This window comes from Aethalodelphis obliquidens, unplaced genomic scaffold, assembly GCF_003676395.1.
Source record: "Aethalodelphis obliquidens isolate GAN/ISIS:26980383/991018 unplaced genomic scaffold, ASM367639v1 scaffold40, whole genome shotgun sequence".
In the NCBI taxonomy this organism is placed as follows: domain Eukaryota; kingdom Metazoa; phylum Chordata; class Mammalia; order Artiodactyla; family Delphinidae; genus Aethalodelphis; species Aethalodelphis obliquidens.
The window spans coordinates 17,411,255-17,432,288 of record NW_020837984.1 but is presented as its reverse complement, the minus strand read 5'-3'; the positions used below and the strand labels follow the sequence as shown (position 1 = coordinate 17,432,288).

Sequence of the window (21,034 nt, the reverse complement as noted above, 5' to 3'; positions counted from 1 at the left end):
TCAGCTAACGTCCCTGCAAGCTGCCTAGTGGCTTCAGGTCCACACCCCTTCGCTCCTCTACCCCAGATCACTGTCAGTTGCTCTGGGGACCCCACCCCGGCCACTGGCAGTGCCCTTCGCCCACCTTCCTGTCACCACATAGGACCCCAATGGTGAGGGCGCATGGCTGGGCACTGTGATTGGGAATTACTGCACACACATCAGCACAGGGGGCTGTGTTCTGTGGGGAGAGACTGGGGGAGGGGAGGCCGGAAGGCAGTAGCCCAGAGCCCAGCTCTGAGGTGAGGCACGGAGAGAGCAGGGTGGAGCACCGCCCCACGGGGTTTTCCTGAGTGGTGAGGTAGGAGCATCTCTGCACCTCCAGCCTCAGCTAACAGTGAACTCAAGCACCAGCCTGCATTTTATTCAGGGGACAAAGGACAGGAATTGGGGGTGGGGAGGGAGCTTCTGACCAGCCCAGTCCCAGCTGGTCATGCTCACAGACAGAGGTGCTGGAGCTCCCTGGGGTGGGCCTGGAATATTCCCCTCACTCTCCTGCTCCCACAGGCCAGCTGCTGGCCTCCAGCTCAGGGATATTAAACACAAAACCGAAAAACTACCAGCTCGTTCACGCCACAGACAAAGAAACCTTGTTTGTCTTTCGGCTAATCCAGGGCCCTGCACGGCAAGCAGCTGAGCTCTGGGCACGTGCAGGCATGTATTGTGTGTGTGTTCGCGTGCACTCCTGTGTGTGGTGGCCGAGGCCAGGCTGTGCACTCTGAGAACACTCGTGGCTTGTCCCTGGAGGCTGGCAAGAAAGTCTCCCTGCCCCAGTGGTGCAGGACCTGGGGAGGCTGAGTCCAGGCTAAGGAGCAAGATCTGGGCCAGAGCCCATGGATCACTTAGGAGGCCTGGGAAGCCTGCCGGGGAGAGTGATCCCAGCTCTTTCTGCCTCCCCAGTTCCCTGGGGGCCCCTGAGAGTCCAGAAGAGAGACAGGTCCAGGGTCTTTTCCAAGGCTCTTAAATCTCTGAGCTCAGAGAGGCTATGTCAGGTGTGGGAGGGCCTCGCCACCTTGTGGGGACATGTGGTACTCCTCATGAAGTCCCGGCCTTACCTCCTCCGAAGTCCTGGCCAACCAGCCCTCTGGAGAGGGAGTCAACCCCACGGGACATCACGTAGGGTTGTGCTTACTTATACCGCCCTTACACTCCCATGGGAGCAAGGGCCAGGTGAGGAAATCTGTCCCACACCCACCAGATAGAAGGGGTAGCCCAGGCTGCACAGCCCCACCTGCAGTGGCAAATCTGATGCCAGCAGATGCAGCCTGACCACACTTAGAGAAAGGTTTGTAGCAAAGAATCATCTGTTCTAGGGAAACCGAAGCCCAAAGATAAGGCCCTGCCCAAGACCCACAGTATCTCCGACACAGAGCGAAGTGGGGCTAAGGGTTCGACTCCAAGGCTCAAGCGTTTTCCTGAGGGTCTGGTGAATCCAGGACCAGCTGTCCACACTGAACCCCAGTCCCACTGAGGCCCGGATTAGAGGCGGCGCAGTGAGAGTTCTTGCCACAGGTCAGCAAGGGGGAGGGCATCTGGGCCATGTGGAGATGAGGCTATACAAATGGGGCTCCAGGACGATCTGGATCTTGATATTAAAAAGAAATAAACTAGCATTTATGGGCACTTACTGCAATGCCAGCACTGTGCTAAACATTTACAAACATGAGGTCATTTAATACTCACAATGCCCCTTTGAGGGAGGCACCAATATAATCCACTTTTTTCAGACAAGGAAACTGAAGCAAGGGGAACAACTTGCCCTGGGTGGCAAAGCGGGGATCTGAGAACAGTGATTTTGACTCCACTGAGGGCAAAGGCTCTGCTGGACGAAGAAAGAGCATGAGTTGCTCACTCTCTCCCAGGGAACCTAGCAGGGCACTGCCAGCTTTGGCCCAGGGCCTGCCTCCAGAGATAGGCCCTGCCACTGGTTCTCCAGGAGGCACGGCCTCGGTGCGCCCTCTGCCGTGCGTGAGGAGGAACAGAGAGTTCTGTCCTGCTACCTGATGCAGGGCTGAGTCCTGAGACGGCTGGCAAGGACCATGGTCTCTCTTTCCAAATAAGGAACAGGGACAATGGGCTGGCTGGCTGTAGACCACCACCACTGCAGAGCTCCCAGCCTGGCCCACATCTACTGATCCACAGAAGGATGGGTTTGGTCGCACCCCTGGTTTCTCAGGGCTTCTCCCTCTTAGAATCTTGTCCACCTCCCCCAAAGGCATGTTGGTCCTAAGTCCACCCCACTGAGGACCAGGACCGTGGGCCAGATGGACGTTACCAGGAGGGCCCACGAAAGGCCCCCTTAAGAGCTGGGATCCACTCAGAGCATTGCCATGTGGATAAAGGGCAGAGCTGGGAATCCAAGCGAGCCAGGGAAAGTACCCTTCCCCAAGGGCTGGGGTAGCTGCGAGTCAAGCCCTGAATGCTGGATACTCTTTAAACAGGTGAAGGGTGAGGAAAGGGTAATAAAGACTGGCGTAAGAATAGGCAAAAGCATAAAGGAGGAACAGGTGTCTGGGCAAGTCACCTAGGCCAACTTTGTTTGAACTTGGGCTTGCTACTGAGTGGAGCTCAGTGAGAAAAGGCAGATAGCCCCAAGACAACGCTGCAGGACATAAGGGCAGCACCCCAAGTTTGGATTAACTGCTTCAGGAACACCCCTTGGGTCCAGCAAACCAGGGACTTAGTCATGGGACCTGTACCAGAATCGAAAGCAGGCATTAATAAAGGACAATCCAAAAAATAAAATAAAATAAAACAAAATAAAAAATAAAGGACAATCCATGTTTTATTTGTATCTGCCTTTAACATGTACATAAACTCTCGGGGCCCTTTCCCCCATCTGGTGGATATATGGTAGGTTCTGGAGGGAGGAAGCATTAGAGTTAGGATACAGAGTTCACCTGAAGGTCCTGCTACCCTGAGCAAGGAGCTTCCCTGTGGGCTGAGACTTGCGCTGTCCTCCCTTCCCTCCAGGCCATCTGTGAATCGACACAGGCCCTCCTATTTGGCCCTAGCTCATCCCCTCTTCCCCATGGACTCTTCCCTCCTGCCATGGGCAGAACCATCCTCCTTTTTTCAGTGTTTTAGCTTCTTGTCCTGTTTTTCCCATCCCTAAAATTCTATTCCTGGGGAGAGAGAACACCAGCAGCCATAACTTGTCTCTCCTAAGCCTACTCCTAACTCAAGGTGGTCAATACAGACTCCTGAGAACTGGGAACTCCAGCCCCCTGGCACCCTCACAGCTGGCTGGATCCGAGGGCAGGACAGTAAGCATGAGTGCTTATCTGCGTAAGGCAGTGTTGGCAGTGCCACTGTGGCAGGATGTGGGGAGGCACAGGACTCCTGGGCATGCCTGAGAGGGGAAAGAAAGTCCTAAGAACCAAGGACGTGGGCTTATTCATCGTAGAAATCGACATGGGCTCCAGACTTGAACTTGTCCTTTTGCAGCAAATTCAGAAGTTTCTGGGCTGATATCCTGCAATCCACAAGTTCCCCTTTTGTCTTCAGATCCTGCAGCCTTTTTCGCAAGTCTGGGTCCACAGAGGTCTCCCGGGCTAACTGCTGCATATCTGTGTCCAGGGGACCTAGGGGATGAAGAGAAGAAGATGAGGCAGGGGCCCATGATGTATGTGTGGAGTTGGGTGGAGTCAGGTGTGGCCAGAGGCAACGCCTCATCTTGGCTGACACATGGTCAGGATCGCCAAGACTCCACACTGTCACCACTGAGCTCCAGACTCAAATTTCATTGTCCACTAAACATGGTCCCTCTAGACCACCAAATCTACAGATTCACACTACCCTATCACCCCTTCCCCAAGCCCCAGCAGCCAAGTGCAGAGAGAGACACCATCCCCATGGGAGAAGAAGAGTGAAGTGAGCACCCAACTTCCTTGGGGGCTCCCGAGTCAACCCGCTCCAGCACCAGGCCAACTCCCATGGCCCGAGGTGGCCCAGGGCCTGCCTCCAGAGATAGGCCCTGCCTATGAACCCAGGCCTCCAGCTCATCCTGACACCCAGCTCCAGTGGTCCCAGCAGCCCCAGGCACTTCCCAAAGTCCCAGGCAGCTCCTGGAACTCCAGGCTCCTAGAGGGCCCCTGAGAAGCCAGGCCCCTGATCCACTCCAGCACCAGCTGGCTCCCATGGCCTCAGGTGGTTCCCATGGTACCAGGCTCCAATGAACCCAGGCTTCTGGCACACCCCAGCACTAGCCAACTCCCGTGGCCCTACATGGCTCCTGTAGGTCACAGTGTCTGTGAACCTAGGCTTTAGGTGGGCACTCTCAAACCAGACTCCCAGTTGGTCTAGTGCCAGGATGACTACTGTGGACCCAGGCTTTGTACCCACCCCAGCAACAGGCTGCCTTAGGACTCTAGTGGCAAAACTGCCACGGACATCACCAGATGACCCACCCAGAATCACTAAAAGAGTTGACTGGTGAAGGGCTCTGCCTACTGAACTCAGTCTATAAAGACTGGAAGAGGTGTCTACTTCCTCAAATGTACAAATACCAACACAAGGCCACAAGATCATGAATAATCAAGGAAACATGGCACCACTGAAGGAAAGTAATACAACTCTGATGACGGACCCTAAAGAAATGAGATGTATGAACCGCCTGACAAAGAATTCAGAATAATCCTCTTAAAGAAATTCTGTGAACTCTAAGAAAACACAGACACCTAAATGAAATTAGGAAAACAATGCATGAACAAAAAGAGAAGTTCAACAAAGAAACAGAAACCATTTGAAAAAAAACAAAAACAACCCAAAATCTAGAGTTGAAGAATACAATGACTGAACTGAAGAATTTGACAGAGTTCAACAGCAGACTGAACCAAGCAGGAAAAATTAGTGAACTAGAAAACAGGGCATTTGAAATTATCTAGTCAGAGAAGCAAAAAGGAAAAAGAATGTAAAAGAGTGAAGAAAGACTACATGAACTAAGGATTACCATTAAAAGAAACAATCTCTGTATTATGGAGTCCCAGAGAGAAAAAAGGAACAGAAAGCTTAAAGAAATAATAGTTGAGAACTTCCCAAATCTCTGAGAAGAGATTTGCACATCCAAGTTTATGAAGCTAATATTTCAACCCCAAATTATCTTCTCCAAGACACCAGGACTAGATAGTTTCACTGGTAAACTGTGTCTGTTTTTTATGCCAATACCGTAATATTTTGATTACTGTAGCTTTGTAATATAGTTTGAAATCAAGGCAAGTGATGCTGGAGAACTTTGTTCTTCTTTCTCAAGATTGCTTTGGCTCATGAGGTTCCATACAAATTTTAGAATTGTTTGTTCTATTTCTGTGAAAAATGCCATTGGAAATTTGATAGGGATTGCATTAAATCTGTAGATTGGGTTGGATAGTACGGACATTTTAAAAATATTAATTCTTCCAATCCATGAGCATGGCAACTTTCCATTTTGTACCTTCTTCAAATTCTTTCATCAATGTCTTATAGTTTTCAGTTTACAGGTCTTTTACCTCCTTGGTTAAATTTATTCCCAGGTATTTTATTCTGTTTGATGCAACTGTAAACGGGACTATTAATTTTTCTTTCTGATACTTCATTATTAGTGTATAGAAATGCAATTGATTTTTTACATTGTTTTGTATCCTGCAACTTTACTGAATTTGTTTATTAGTTCTAACAATTTTTTGGTGAAGTCTCTAGGGTTTCCTATATATAATACGTCATCTGCAAATAGAGACAGTTTTACCTCTTCCTTTCCAATTTGGATGCCTTTTATTTTTCTTGTCTAATTGCTCTGACTGGGACTTCCAATACTATGTTGAATAGAAGTGGGAAGAACGGCTTCCTTGTCTTGTTCCTGATCTTAGAGGAAAAGCTTTTAGCTTTTCACCATTGAGTATATTAGTTGTGGGCTTGTCAACTTCCTCACAATGTCCAGGGCAGCCCCCTGAAATGTAACCCAGTCACATGGCACTCTAGAGTTTGCTCTGCTCCTGACTATGGTTTCCATTTGCTCTCTGTTGACTGAGTGAGTCCTAGGCTGAACTCAGGGTGGGTGCTGAGTTGAATATTAGCTGCAAGAATAACTGTATTACATTAGGGAGGGACAGAAGGAGGATTGGGTACTAGAGAGCATAAGGAAGTAGAAACTGCATTGATCATGACCTTGGAGGCAAGGTTTGATCCTGGCTATGCTGCATCTGGACTTTGGTCAGGTTAATCTACCTCTTTGCCGCTAGGGTTCCAAGGGGAATAGACTACTGGATCTCTATCTAAGTTGCTCAGACATCATGCAACAGCTATGTCACCACCTTCTAATTCCAGCAACCTCAAACTGAAAACAGAAGCCTCACTCTTAACAAAGGTGTACAGTGGCATCAGGGTAGGATGATGAGAAACCAGACCAAGTACCACAAGACCCCCTACCCTTTAACTTTCATGAGGACGGGGCTCTATTTTATTTATCTCAGCATTCCCCAGTGTTCCAGCACAGTTCAGCATGGGATGGTCAGCATTCAACAATGTCTGTCTGCTCTTCATTCAGCTAACATTCACTGCAGACTGGCTCAGTGGGGTGCTTTACTAGGTGCTGGGGATATAAAGATGAATAGTGCATAATGCCTGCTTTCAAGGCCTTCCTATGCAGAGAGAGAAGTAGAGAAGTATATATAGATATAAAGATAATACAGTGTGATAAGTCCTATCTAACAATTACAAATGCTAACAATTAGATAGCCCTTCACAGTTTGGGATCACTTTTACATGTTTTACCTCATTCAGTCCTACAAACTGCCCAGTGAGACAGGTAGCATCTTCCCCGTTTCACATGAAAAAATGAGGTACAGGCCTGGAATTCAAATCCTAATCATCTCTCAAACTTTAACATCTCAGACTTTCTGGGCCCACCCTCAAGTCCAGGCAGCTGCCCACTCTCAATCCATATCTGATAGCTACAGCTCCCTGCCCCTGCCAGCACTAACTTTCTTGCAGCCTATATTTCCCTTAAGGAGCGATGGGTCATGATTCAAGGACAAAATATTCTATGGGTCCTTTCCTGGAGGAGACAGAGAAGGCTCCTTGCCCAGTCTCCAAAGGGTAACCAGCCGGTTCTGGGGACAGGGATGGCAATAATGCTTCACCTACCTGGGGCATAGCTCAGCACCCTCACACTAGGTTCCTCTGCGGCCAGAACCTGGAACATCATGTTACGGGCAGCCTTCCCCGCACAGTACGGTGCCCAGCCCTTGAAGGGCTGCAGGGCACAGACGGACGAGATATTAACCACAGTCCTACTGAGGCCAGGACTGTCCGGGAAGGCCTTCAGAATGCTGGAAGTCAGGCAGAGCATGGAGGTCAAGTTCAGAGCCCAGTAGTTGTTCACTTCAGCTGGGTCAGCCAGGTCTACGAAGCGTTTGGACACATCTCCAAGACTGCCTGAAAAAACAGACCTTAGGAATCACTCAGTGCAGGCAGGGTTTTCTCTTCTCCCAGCCCTCTTCAAACTCTTCCAGACACCTCCTTCCCATCCAGACCTAAAGGAGGAGTCTCCCTAGTGCTTCTGAAGACACCTCCCTCTTCCCAGCTCTGCAGACACGAATACCTGGGGAATCCACTCACCTGAAGCTTCAAAGTGAGAAAGCGCATGCCCTTCTCTGGGGCTGGGGCTGGGGACACGAATACCTGGGGAACCCACTCACCTGAAGCTTCAAAGTGAGAAAGCGCATGCCCTTTTCTGGGGCTGGGGTTCGGGGGAACTCTGGGGGCCATTTGGAGAAGTGGGGGAATTTACTTCTGCTGGGAGACCCCATGCCCTAACTCACGCCTCCGCCAGAGAGCGCTGAGCAAGACAATCAGAAAAGTTCTTGGCGTTGAAAGGTGAAGGGGGGAAGAAGGGGGAGAGAACGAGCCCCAGACATCACCAGGTCTTCCTCCACACCCCGCTGAAACTAGGGCTTTCAGGCGTCTTTTCAGACTTCTAGGAGTCACCTTTAAAGCTCTAAGAGGCAGGGGTAGTGAAAGGGAGGGAAAACAGAACTGGACGCTAAGCAGTATGCCAAGCGCTCACACGCCGGCGGGCGTCTTACCGGCATTGTTGATGAGCAGCACTCGCTGCAGGCCTTCGGGCCTGGGGAGCTCGCGCAGGGCACCGAGCAGCTGCTGCAAGCCGGCCTCGGCGCTCAGGTCGGCGGTCACCCGCACGAGGCGCAGGCCGGGCCACTCGGCGCCCAGCTCGGCCTCCAGCTGCCGCAGCGCCTCGTCACTGCGGGCGCTTAGGACCAGCACGGAGCCCGGCGACAGCAGCGGGGCCAGGAGATGGGCCAGCGTCCGTCCGAAGCCGCGGGAAGCCCCGGTCAGCACGCACAAAGCGCGCCCCAGGCCTCCCACCTTGCCGACGCAGCCCTCCATACCTCCTACCTCGGCAATCTTGAGCCGCGTCCCAAGACCCGGAAGTGGCCGGGGCGGCCGCGGTGGGAGGGGCCGCGGTGGGAGGAGGAGGAGGCCCCGCCCGGTGCGGGCGGGAACCTAAGGCTTCGGGCAGAGACCGGCCGCCCCTACTTTCTTTTGCAGTTGGCAGTGGAAGTGGAGTTGTCTGCAAACTCCGACAGAGCGCGAGAGCACTAAACCGGAAGGGCGGGAGGCGCGGCCCCCACCGGAAATCCTAGCCCAGTGCTGAGCGCGGGCCTCGTCCTTTACCCTGCTAGTCAGTTCAGTACCCCGCTGGGATGTATTCTCCTCCGAAGTCCAGACCCAACTTTCTTGCATAAGTGACTTCCTCCAGGTCAGGCCATCTTGCTCCTTGCTGGGCATCCCTGCACGTGGCACGTGCCAGTTTAGGGACTGGGGACCCTACTGGGCTGGGGAAACTCACCGCCCCCGGGAGCGACCTTTGGGAAAAACACAAGTCTCCCCTCCATCAGATGTAAGACCCTCTTCTCCCTACTTGGCTCTGTGATCGCACTGATTCCCCTGCCTCTGAGATTTCTCACTCCTTCTGTCCCTAACGGTCTGTATTCCCAGGGATCCTGCACCCACTCATGCTACGCTCTTCCTAGTAGGCAATTCCATCTACTCCCACATTCGAGTTTTCGCAAATGATCATCTAAGTCTGTACGTCCAGGCCTGTGCTTCAGAAAACGCACATTTCCAGCTTTTTTCAAGGAGAGAGGGAAGATGGGAAAGTTGGCAGACAGCCCCAGATCTCCTTAAAAAAGGAGTCTCTTAAGAGATTAGCAAGGGCAGCAAGCAACCTCCATAGCGCAGCCCAAGTCCTCACAGTGCTGTTCCTGTCCTGGGGACAGACAGCAAAATTGCCTTTCAAGGATCCTAGCAAAATGCATTTTGCTCCCTTTTTCTTTGGGCTGTCGTTATAAACACCAGAACAATTTGGGGGAAGCTTTTCACTTTCCACTTAGGTGCCTTTACCACAAACTTTTTGTAAAATGTACAGCCCAGACTGTACATCACTGTGGAACATATTCTAAGAAAAAATGAAACTGCAAAATTTAGTAGATTATTTGTTAACATAGCATAGTATTATTTTGAAACTATTTTATGTAAAATATGACAAAGAAAACAAGTAATTATGCTAACTGATGTTAGGAGCCAAGATTTTCAGTGTTAGAGAAAAGAGACCAAGAATGAATTCAAGGAAGTTAAGGGAACAATCTCTAAGTTTTGAATTGGAAACCAGAAAATTGTAGAATTTACTTTTACCATTAAATTAAAATTACTTTTAATGTATTACTTACATTAAAATTAATGTATTACATTAATTTAATTTTAATGTATTACTTACATTGTATTACATTGTAAGTAATACATTGTAATTACTTACAATGTATTACTTACATTAAAATTACTTTTACCATTTTCTCTTCTGATGTGTTGGTTCTCCAATACCTACTGTAACAGAGAAAAACAAACCTAACTCCATATTGAATCTTCCTTTAGCTCTGACTTTTGTCCTCTGTTTGTTGCCTGTGCTTTTGTCATGCTGGCTCTGCACCTTTTGTAAAAGAATGTTGCCTATAGCCTGAAATATACAGGATTGCCCATTCTCAAGACTCTGACCTTTAAAGGTATATCACTCTTATTCACATAGAAATAAAAAGCTGCAGAACAGAGAATAACATTTGTCTTGTTGGAGGTTTATAGAAACATTTAGACCAGACCTACTGGACACCCACAAGGACAAAGGATTCCAGCACCAAGAAGTTTGCAACAACCAGCCACACCCCCCACCCCTTTTAGTATAAATGAAACCTGAATTCTAACTCTGGTAAGATGGTTCTTTAGGACACTAGTCCACCATCTTCTCAGTCTGCTGCCTTTTTTCTTTTAAGTTTATTTTTATTTATTATTTTTGGCCGTGTTGGGTCTTCATTGCTGCACGTGGTGGGCTTTCTCTTGTTGTGGCGAGTGGGGGCTACTCTTCATTGAGGTGCATGGGCTTCTCATTGCGGTGGCTTCTCTTGTTGCAGGGCATGGGCTCTAGGCATGTGGGCTTCAGTAGTTGCAGAATGCAGCCTTCAGTAGTTGTGGCATGCAGGTTCAATTGTTGTGGCTCGCAGCTCTAGAGCGCAGTCTCAGTAGTTGTGGAGCACGGGCTTAGTTGCTCTGCAGCGTGGGGGAATCTTCCTGGACCAGGGCTTGAACCGGTGTCCCCTGCATTGGCAGGTGGATTCTTAACCACTGTGCCACCAGGAAAGCGCCCTCTGCTGGCTTTCTGAATAAAGTTGCTATTCCTTGCTCTAACACCAATTCATTGGCCTTTTGTGCAGCAAGCAACATGTGCTTGGACTCGGTAACACTATGACAATCCTTTTTAAGAGTTCTCCCTGCAACAGTGGTAGAGATTAAAGTGGTGCTGGATTAAGTCTACAATTGTGTTTTGTTTGGCCAATGGGGCTTTCTTTTTTCTTTTAAAATTTGAGGTGACATTTCTAAAGTGGAAGATTTTACATAGTATCAGAATCTCCAGCTTCTTTTGAGTAATAGGAATGTCTGGCAAACTGGGTTCTGATTGAGGTAAGCAATAGTGCCTCTTGGAAAGGAGACTGTCCTCCAGTTTGCCAAGATTTTCATCACTCATGGGTGTAGGCATTTTTGTTTCCCACTAATGATGCATAGCTGAATTCTTACCCAGTGGTGATGGTCAAAACATTTAACAGCCAGGGCATTGTGCTGGATTGTGGAGAGGTGGGTCTCAGGAGAGGTGAGGAGGCTTTTGATGTTTGAACACAAGTAGGACTATGTATAGCTGTATATCATTTGAGGCTTTCCTGCTTTTCACTTATCTATTAAGGATGGAAGATACAGATTTTAAATTTGATTGCTCCAAAGCTAAACTCTCCTGTACTGCCCCAATGGCCTACTCTTTAAATAAATTTTAATAGCTTTTCCCTGCTCTCAGGCCTCAGAAAATAGGTTGGTGAAAGCACAATCCCACCCATCCATTCATTTGGCATTTATTGAATTTCTACCTTGTGCCAGGCTTTGAAGAAAGGAGGGAACAATGAAGGGATGGCTAAAAGTCAAACCTAGCCTCTTCTAAACCTAGCTGCTTGTAGGAGGAACCATTTGGAAATAGCACCCGAAGAGAGTGTGGTTTGCCTTGACTGGGAGAGAGACTGGAAAATTTTTCTTTTCTGAGAAAGATGATTATCTGCCATACACCTCCTCCCACTGTCAGTCTTATTTCAAGTAATATTTCAGTAATTTGTGAATAATATTTCAGGGGCAACACAACCCATAGAATTCATTTAACAGTAGCACAGTGGTTTCCAGATTTGTCTACACATTGGAGTCACTGGGGAACTTCAAAACACTGATGCTTCTGTCCCACAGGCCTGGATTTGGGAATTTTTTATTCAATTTATTTAAACTAAAAAAACAAACAAACCCAGTTCACCCATTTCTCCCACCTCCACCCCCCGCCTCTTGCAACCACCAATCTGTTCTCTGTATCTCTCAGCTTGGTTTTTGGTTTTGTTTTGTTTTGTTATTAGAGTCCAGATATAAAAGAGATCATATTGTATTTGTCTTTGTCTGACTAATTTCACTTAGTATAATGCCCTTGAGGTCCGTCCATGTTGTTGAAAATGGCAAGATTTCATTCTTTTTTTATAGCTGAATGATATTCCACTGTATAGATATGCCACAATTTTTGAATCCATCCTTGGACACTTAGGTTGTTTCCATATCTTGACTATTGTAAATAATGCTGCAATGAACACGGGGTGCATATATCTTTTCAAATTAGTATTTTTGTTTTCATTGGATAAATACCCAGAAGTGGAATTGCTGGATCTTATGGTAGTTCTATTTTTAATTTTTTTGAGGAACCTCTATACTGTTTTCTGTAGTGGCTGCACCAATTTGTATTCCCACCAAGAGTGCACAAATGTTCCCTTTTCTCCACATCATCACCAACACGTGTTTCTTATCTTTTTGATAATAGCAATTCTAACAGGTATGAAGTGATATCTCATTGTGGTTTTGATTTGCATTTCCCTGATGATTAGTGATGTTGAGCATCTTTTCATGTGTCTGTTGTCCACCTGTATGTCTTCTTTGGAAAAATGTCTATTCAGATCTTCTGTCCATTTTTTAATTGGATTGTTTGGTTTTTTGCTTCTGAGTTGTGTGATAGTTTGTTTTAGCCCCTTATCAGATATATGATTTGCAATTATTTCTCTCGTTCAGTGGGTTTGTGTTTTTGTTTTGTTGATGTTTTCCTTTGCTGGGCAGAAGCTTTTTTTTTTTTTTTTGAGGTATGCGGGCCTCTCACTGTTGTGGCCTCTCCCGTTGCAGAGCACAGGCTCTGGACGCGCAGGCTCAGCAGCCATGGCTCACAGGCCCAGCTGCTCTGCGGCATGTGGGATCTTCCCGGACTGGGGCACGAACCCGCGTCCCCTGCATCGGCAGGCGGACTCTCAACCACTGCGCCACCAGGGAAGCCCCAGAAGCTTTTTTGTTTGATACCATCTCACTTGTTTATTTTTGCTTTTGTTGCCTTTGCTTTTGGTGTCAGATTCAAACAATCATTGCCAAGACCAATGTCAAGGAGCATACAGCTTATGTTTTCTTTTAGAGATCTTATGGTTTCAAGTCTTACATTCAAGTCTTTAATCCATTTTAAGTTCATTTTTTGTGTATGGTGTAAGATAGTGGTTAAGTTTCACTCTTTTGCATATGGCTGTCCAACTTTCCCAACACCAGTTATTGAAGAGATTGTCCTTTCCCTATTGTGTATTTTTGGCCCGTTTGTCATAAATTAATTAACCAAATTTATGGGTTTATACCTGGGCTCTCTGTTCTGTTCCATTGATCTGTGGGTCTGTTTTTATGCCAATACTATACTGTTTCAATGATGATAGCTTTGTGATATAGTTTGAAATCAGGGAGCATAATGACTTCAGCTTTGTTGTTTTTTCTCAAGAATTTTCTCTAGAAATTTTTAAAAGCTCTCCAGGTGATTCTAGTGTGCAAACAAGTTTGGGAACTACTGCAATAGCAATTGGCAGTAACATTTTTTTTTAAGGGTACAAATGCCTGAAAGGTAAGAAATATGTTAAAATAAATTTAAAAGCTTAAACCTGATAAAGGCCTTTAGAAGAAAAATTAGTGAAATTTGAATAAGATCTGTAGGTTAGCTACTGATATTGTATCATTTCCTGATTTTGACCATTGAGCTATTGTTATGTAAGAGAATGTCCTTCTTTTTGGAAATATACTAAAATATTTAGAGGTAAAGTGCCCTTTGTATATAACTTAGTCTCAAAAGTTTCAGAACAAAAATAGAATGAATAAAGCAAACGTAGTAAACCATTAACATTTGGGAAACCTGGGTTAAAGGTATATGGTTCTTAATACTATTTTTGCAATTTTTAAAGGTCTGAAATTATTTCTAAATAGAAACTTAAAAAAAATTAACCATACTTACAACTCAATGTTAAAAAGACAAATAAAATTGAAGAATAAATTAACAAAGCAGGAAAATCCAGAATGTGAGACTTTCTGCAGAACATCCGTCAGTTTCTTTGAGTCAATGGCATGAAAAAAAGGTGGTAGGGACAGCTTTATATTAAAAAGACATGACAACTCAATTAAAAATATGGATCTTGTTTGGATTCTGATTCAAGCAAACCAATGTAAAATATATATTTTAAATAATTGAGGACATTTCAATATACTTGGTATTAGATGATGTCAATGATTTACTGTTATTTTTTTAGGTGTAATAATGGCATGTGGTTACATAAGAAAATGATGACATTTTTTGGAAAATGAAGAAAATGATGAAATTTATTTTTATTTCTTCTGTGAGTTGATTACTCATGCTCTTTGCCCATTTTTCTATTAGGCTTTCTACTTCTGGGTTTCTTTGTGTTTTATTTATTTATTTTTAATTTATTTTAAATATTTATTATTTTTAATAATAATTTTTATTTATTTTTAATAATAATTTTTATTATTTTTAATATTTATTATTTATTTATTTATTTTTCTTTGTTCCATTTTTTCCCCTATTGATTTGGAAGTTACAGATTCTGTTTTTAGTCTACCAATAGTTACTTTTGAAATAAAATTGTAAAAGTGTGAACTTTTATTTTTCTATCAGTATTAAAACCAAAACATTATACTTTGGGGAAAACAATATGACTGAATTTTGGAGGCAAACAGACCTGGTTGGAATCCCGGCTCTATCTCTTACTGTGAAAACTTGGCCAGGTCAAATGACATGTTTAAAGGTCGATTACTTTATAGGCTTGTTTACTCAACATTGCACAAATATTTGTTAAGTGCCTAACATGAACCAGGAAATGGGCTAGGCTCTGGAGATGTAATGATGAGCAACTCAGACAATCTCAGTGTTCATAGTGGGTAGAATAAGGCAGCTAAATATAAAGCACTTAGTCTATTGCTTTATAATACAATAAATAGTAGATATTATTATTATTACATCTCCATATTATGAGAGATTTAACATATTTTAATTCCTCCACACCTTCCCATGCACCAGCTTTTCAAAAACAATTTATATGGCCTTTAGATTCAACTTAATAATATTTATTTCATACATTATGTTCTCTTCGGGAATTATTTTTGATATCTTTACTGTTTTATCAGCATGGAAAAGAAGTATTTAAACACTGACTCTGGCTGAGTCAAGATGACGGAGTAGGAGGATGCAAAGTTCCCGTCTCCCCACAACTAGGGCACCTAGGAGATGCTGGTGGGGGACCTCGACACCCAAGGGGATGGGAGGAACCCCGAATGACCAGGTAGGATATGGGGGGTGGGGAGCGAGGGGGGAGGAGAAGAGGAGGCCAGATGGGACCAGTGCCCCTGAGGGGTGGCTAGGGGAGGGGTTCCTGCACCAGGCGGGATCCTTGGGGATTGGAGGATCAGGGAGGGAACGCAGCTGTTTCCCCCGCCCATGCAGGCCCTGGGAAGCCTGCTGGGCTCCCGGGCCTGGTCCTCTGCCTTCCGGGGCCCCCTCCGGCCGTGTGGGTCCTAGGGTCATGGTTGAGGGGGGAAAGAAGAGGAGAGGTGGATGGGGAGGGACCCTCTGGAATCAGAGGATCAGGGGAACTGCAGCTAGCATTTCCCTGCCCATGGAGGCCCCGGAAAGCCTGCTGGGGTCCCAGGCCTGGTCCTCCACCCTCCGAGGCCCCCTCCAGCCGCATGGGTCCAAGGGGCGTGGGAGTGAGGGGGGGAAGAAGAGTAGAGGCAAACAGGGGAAGAACCCTCCAGGACCAGAGGATGGGGGGGGAACATTTCCCCCACCCACTCAGCCCCCAGGGAGTGTGCTGAGGTCCTGGCCTGACCATCTGCACTCAGAGGCTGGAGGCATTCTAGGGCCCCTCTGCCCACACTAAGACTAAGCCCCACCGCCAACCCCCAGGGCCTTAGGTGACCACAAGGGTCCTAAGCCTAGACCCCGCTCCCCGCCTAAACCACCCACCCACCCAAGTCTCTCCCACCCACAGCCAAGGCCTTTTCTGGCCTTTATTTTCCCTTCTTTTTTGCTTTTGTGGCTCTGTTTTACCTTCCAGTTGTTGTTTCATCTATATTTTTATGTTTTTTTTGACATATCTGTTAGTTTTCTAACCTTATTTTATTTTTACTTTTTGTTATTGTTCTGCTCGTTTTTTCTTTTCTCTTTTTTTTCTTTTTTGCCACCCCTCTCCCCCAAGGCTTGCAGGATCTTGGTTCATGGGCCAGGGGTCGGGCCTGAGCTCCTGTGGTGGGAGGAAACTGGACAGCTACATGTAAAAGAATGAAATTAGAACACCATCTAACACCATACACAAAAATAAACTCAAAATGGATTAAAGACCTAAATGTAAGACCAGACACTATAAAACTCTTAGAGAAAAATAGAGGAAAAATGCTCTTTGATATAAACCACAGTGAGATCTTTTTTGACCCACCTCCTAGAGTAATGAAAAGAAAAAGAAAAAGAAACAAATGGGACCTAATTAAACTTAAAAACTTTTGCACAGCAAAGGAAACCATAAACAAGACGAAAAGACAACCCTCAGAATGGGAGAAAATATTTGCAAATGAAGCAACAGACAACGGATTAATCTCCAAAATATACAAACAGCTCATGAAGCTCAATATTGAAAAAACAAACAACCCAATCAAAAAATGGGCAGAAGACCTAAGTAGACATTTCTCCAAGGAGGATATACAGATGGCCAAAGGGGCACATGAAAGGATGCTCACCATCACTAATTATTAGAGAAATGAAAATCAAAACTACATTCTGACCTCACACTGGTCAGAATGGCCATCATCAAATGATCTACAAACAATAAATGCTGGAGAGGGTGTGGAGAAAAGGAAACCCTCTTGCACTGTTGGTGGGAATGTAAATTGGTGCAGCCACTATGGAGAACACTATGGAGTTTCCTTAAAAAACTAAAAATAGAAGTGCCATATGACCCAGCAATCCCACGACTACTATATACATATATATATACATATATATACATACATATATACTGGGCATATATATACATATATATACATACATATATACTGGGCATATACCCTTAGAAAACCATAATTCAAAAGGACACATGGAGAGGAGCTTCAAGATGGCAGAAGAGTAAGATGCGGAGATCACCTTCCTCCCCACAAATACATCAGAGATACATCTGCATGTGGAACAACTCCTACAGAACACCTACTGAACGCTGGCAGAAGACCTCAGACTTCCCAAAAGGCAAGAAACTCCCCACGTACCTGGGTAGGGCAAAAGAAAAGAGAAAAAAGAGAGACAAAAGAATAGGAACAGGACCTGCACCAGTGGGAGGGAGCTGTGAAGGAGGAAAGGTTTCCACACACTAGAAGCCCCTTCGCGGGCTGAGATTGCGGGTGGCAGAGGTGGAAGCTTCAGAGCCATGGAGGAGAGCACAGCCACCGGGGTGCGGAGGGCAAAGTGGAGAGATTCCTGCACAGAGGATCGGTGCCGACCAGCACTCACCAGCCTGAGAGGATTGTCTGCTCACCCGCCGGGACGGGCTCGGGCTTCAGAGGTCGGATTCCAGGGAGAGGACTGGGGTTGGCTGCGTGAACACAGCCTGAAGGGGTTAGTGCGCCACGGCTAGCCGGGAGGGAGTCCGGGAAAAGTCTGGAGCTGCCGAAGAGACAAGAGACTTTCTCTTGCCTGTTTGTTTCCTGGTGCGCGAAGAGAGGGGATTCAGAGCGCTGTTTAAAGGAGCTCCAGAGACAGGCGTGAGCCGCGGCTCTCAGCGCGGACCCCAGAGACGGGCGTGAAACGCTAAGGCGGTCACTGCCGCGACCAAGCAGCCTGTGTGCAAGCACAGATCACTATCCACACCTCCCCTCCCGGGAGCCTGTGCGGACCGCCACTGCCAGGGTCCCGTGATCCAGGGACAACTTCTCTGGGAGAACACATGGCATGCCTCAGGCTGTTGCAACGTCATGCCGGCCTCTGTGGCTGCAGGCTCGAGGCCTCTGCAGGCTCACCCTGCACTCCATACCCCTCCCTACCCCCGGCCTGACTGAGCCAGAGCTCCCGAATTAGCGGCTCCTTTAACCCCGTCCTGTCTGAGCGAAGAACAGACGCCCTCAGGCCACCTACACACAGAGGAGGGTCCAAATCCAAAGCTGAACCCCAGGAGCTGTGCGAATAAAGAAGAGAAAAGGAAATTTCTCCCAGCAGCCTCAGGAGCAGCAGACTAAATCTCCACAATCAACTAGATGTACCCTGCATCTGTGGGATACCTGAAGAGGCAACCAATCATCCCAAATTGAGGAGGTGGACTTTGGGAGCAATGATATATATATATTTTTTCCCCTTTTTCTCTTTTAGTGAGTGTGTATGTGTATGCTTCTCTGTGTGGTTTTGTCTGTATTGCTTTGCTTTTACCAATTGTCCTAGGGTTCTGTCTGTCCGTTTTTTTTTTTACTTAAAAAATTTTTTTCTTAATGATTATTCTTTTTTTTTTTTTTTTTTTTTTTTGCGGTACGCTGGCCTCTCATCATTGTGGCCTCTCCCGTTGCAGAGCACAGGCTCCGGACGCGCAGGCTCAGCGGCCATGGCTCACGGGCCCAGCCGCTCCACGGCATGTGGGATCTTCCCGGACTGGGGCACGAACCCGTGTCCCCTGCATCGGCAGGTGGACTCTCAACCACTGCGCCACCAGGGAAGCCCAATGATTATTCTTTATTTTAATGACTTTTTAATTTTATTTTATCATCGTTCTTTCTTTCTTTCTTTCTTTATTTTCTCACTCTTATTCTGCACCGTGTGGATGACAGGCTCTTGGTGCTCCAGCCAGGTGTCAGGGTTGTGCCTCTGAGGTGGGAGAGCCAAGTTCAGGACACTGGTCCACAAGAGACCTCCCAGCTCCACGTAATATCAAACGGCAAAAATCTCTCAGAGATCTCCATCTCATCACCAAGACCCAGCTCCACTCAACGACCAGCAAGCTACAGTGCTGGACACCCTATGCCAAACAACTAGCAAGACAGGAATACAACCCCACCCATTAGCAGAGAGGCTGCCTAAAATCATAATAAGGCAACAGACACCCCAAAACACACCACCAGATGTGGACCTGCTCACCAGAAAGACAAGATCCAGCCTCATCCACCAGAACACAGGCACTAGTCCCCTCCACCAGGAAGCCTACACAACCCACTGATCCAACCTTAGCCACTGGGGACAGACACCAATAACAACAGGAACTATGAACTTGCAGCCTGTGAAAAGGAGACCCCAAACACAGTAAGTTAAGCAAAATGAGAAGACAGAGAAACACACAGCAGGTGAAGGAGTAAGGCAAAAACCCACCAGACCTAACAAATGAAGAGGAAATAGGCAGTCTCACTGAAAAAGAATTCAGAATTATGATAGTAAAGATGATCGAAAATCTTGGAAATAGAATGGAGAAAATAAAAGAAACATTTAACAAGGACCTAGAAGAACTAAACATGAAAAGATGAAACAAACAATGATGAACAAACAATAAATGAAATTAAAAATTCTCTAGAAGGGATCAATAGCAGAATAACTGAGGCAGAAGAGCGGATAAGTGACCTGGAAGATAAAATAGTGAAAATAACTACTGCAGAGCATAATAAAGAAAAAAGAATGAAAAGAATCGAGAACAGTCTTAGAGAGCTCTGGGATAACATTAAACACACCAACATTGAAATTATAGGGGTCCCAGAAGAAGATGAGAAAAAGAAAGGGACTGAGAAAATATCTGAAGAGATTACAGTTGAAAACTTCCCTAATATGGGAAAGGAAATAGTAAATCAAGTCCAGGAAGCACAGACAGTCCCATACAGGATAAATCCAAGGAGAAACACGCCAAGACATATATTAATCAAACTTTCAAAAATTAAATACAAAGAAAAAATATTAAAAGCAGCAGGGAAAAACAACAAATAACATGTAAGGGAATCCCCATAAGGTTAACAGCTGATCTTTCAGCAGAAACTCTGCAAGCCAGAAGGGAGTGGCAGGACATATTTAAAGTAATGAAGGAGAAAAACATACAAAGATTACTCTACCCAGCTAGGATCTCACTCAGATTTGATGGAGAAATTAAAAGCTTTACAGAGAAGCAAAAGCTAAGAGTATTCAGCACCACCAAACCAGCTTTACAACAAGTGCTAAAGGAACTTCTCTAGGCAGGAAACCCAAGAGAAGGAAAAGACCTACAATAGCAAACCCAAAACAGTTAAGAAAATGGTAATAGGAACATACATATTGATAATTACCTTAAATGTAAATGGATTAAATGCTCCAACCAAAAGACATAGACTGGCTGAATGGATACAAAAACAAGACCCACATATATGCTGTCTACAAGAAGCCCACTTCAGACCTAGGGACACATACAAACTGAAAGTGAGGGGATGGAAAAAGATATTCCATGCAAATGGAAATCAAAAGAAAGCTGGAGTAGCAATTCTCATATCAGACAAAATAGACTTTAAAATAAAGACTATTACAAGACACAAAGAAGGATACTACATAATGATCAAGGGATCAATCCAAGAAGAAGATATAACAATTGTAAATATCTATTCACCCAACATAGGAGCACCTCAATACATAAGGCAAACACTAACAGCCATAAAAGGGGAAACGGACAGTAACACAATCATAGTAGGGGACTTTAACACCGCACTTTAACCAATGGACTGATCATCCAAAATGAAAATAAATAAGGAAAAACAAGCTTTAAATGATACATTAAACAAGATGGACTTAATTGATATTTATAGGACATTCCATCCAAAAACAACGGAATACACATTCTTCTCAAGTGCCCATGGAACATTCTCCAGGACAGATCGTATCTTGGGTCACAAATCAAACCTTGGTAAATTTAAGAAAATTGAAATCATATCAAGTATCTTTTCTGACCACAACGCTATGAGACTAGGTATCAATTACAGGAAAAAATCTGTAAAAAATGCAAACACATGGAGGCTAAACAACACACTACTTTTTTTTTTAACA

At 45.7% G+C, this 21,034-nt stretch overlaps 1 protein-coding gene across 1 annotated transcript; it reads right to left on the bottom strand.

The window, feature by feature from the left end:
* Positions 1-2,806: 2,806 nt before the first annotated feature.
* Positions 2,807-8,532, bottom strand: SPR (sepiapterin reductase). Its single transcript, XM_027132006.1, has 3 exons — positions 8,100-8,532; positions 7,159-7,449; positions 2,807-3,623 (listed from the first exon to the last, which is right to left on the bottom strand). The coding sequence occupies exons 1-3, from the start codon at positions 8,419-8,421 to the stop codon at positions 3,433-3,435; spliced, it is 804 nt and encodes a 267-aa protein (XP_026987807.1). The 5' UTR covers positions 8,422-8,532; the 3' UTR covers positions 2,807-3,432.
* Positions 8,533-21,034: the final 12,502 nt, after the last annotated feature.

Bases quoted from the DNA above. Each gene is read 5' to 3' on its own strand.
- SPR (XM_027132006.1), bottom strand. From the start codon at position 8,421: ATGGAGGGCTGCGTCGGCAAGGTGGGAGGCCTGGGGCGCGCTTTGTGC. The intron at 7,450-8,099 runs GTAAGACGCCCG...CTGTTTTTTCAG, and splicing joins GCTGCTCATCAACAATGCCG to GCAGTCTTGGAGATGTGTCC. The intron at 3,624-7,158 runs GTAGGTGAAGCA...TTCATCCCCTAG, and splicing joins GGTGCTGAGCTATGCCCCAG to GTCCCCTGGACACAGATATG.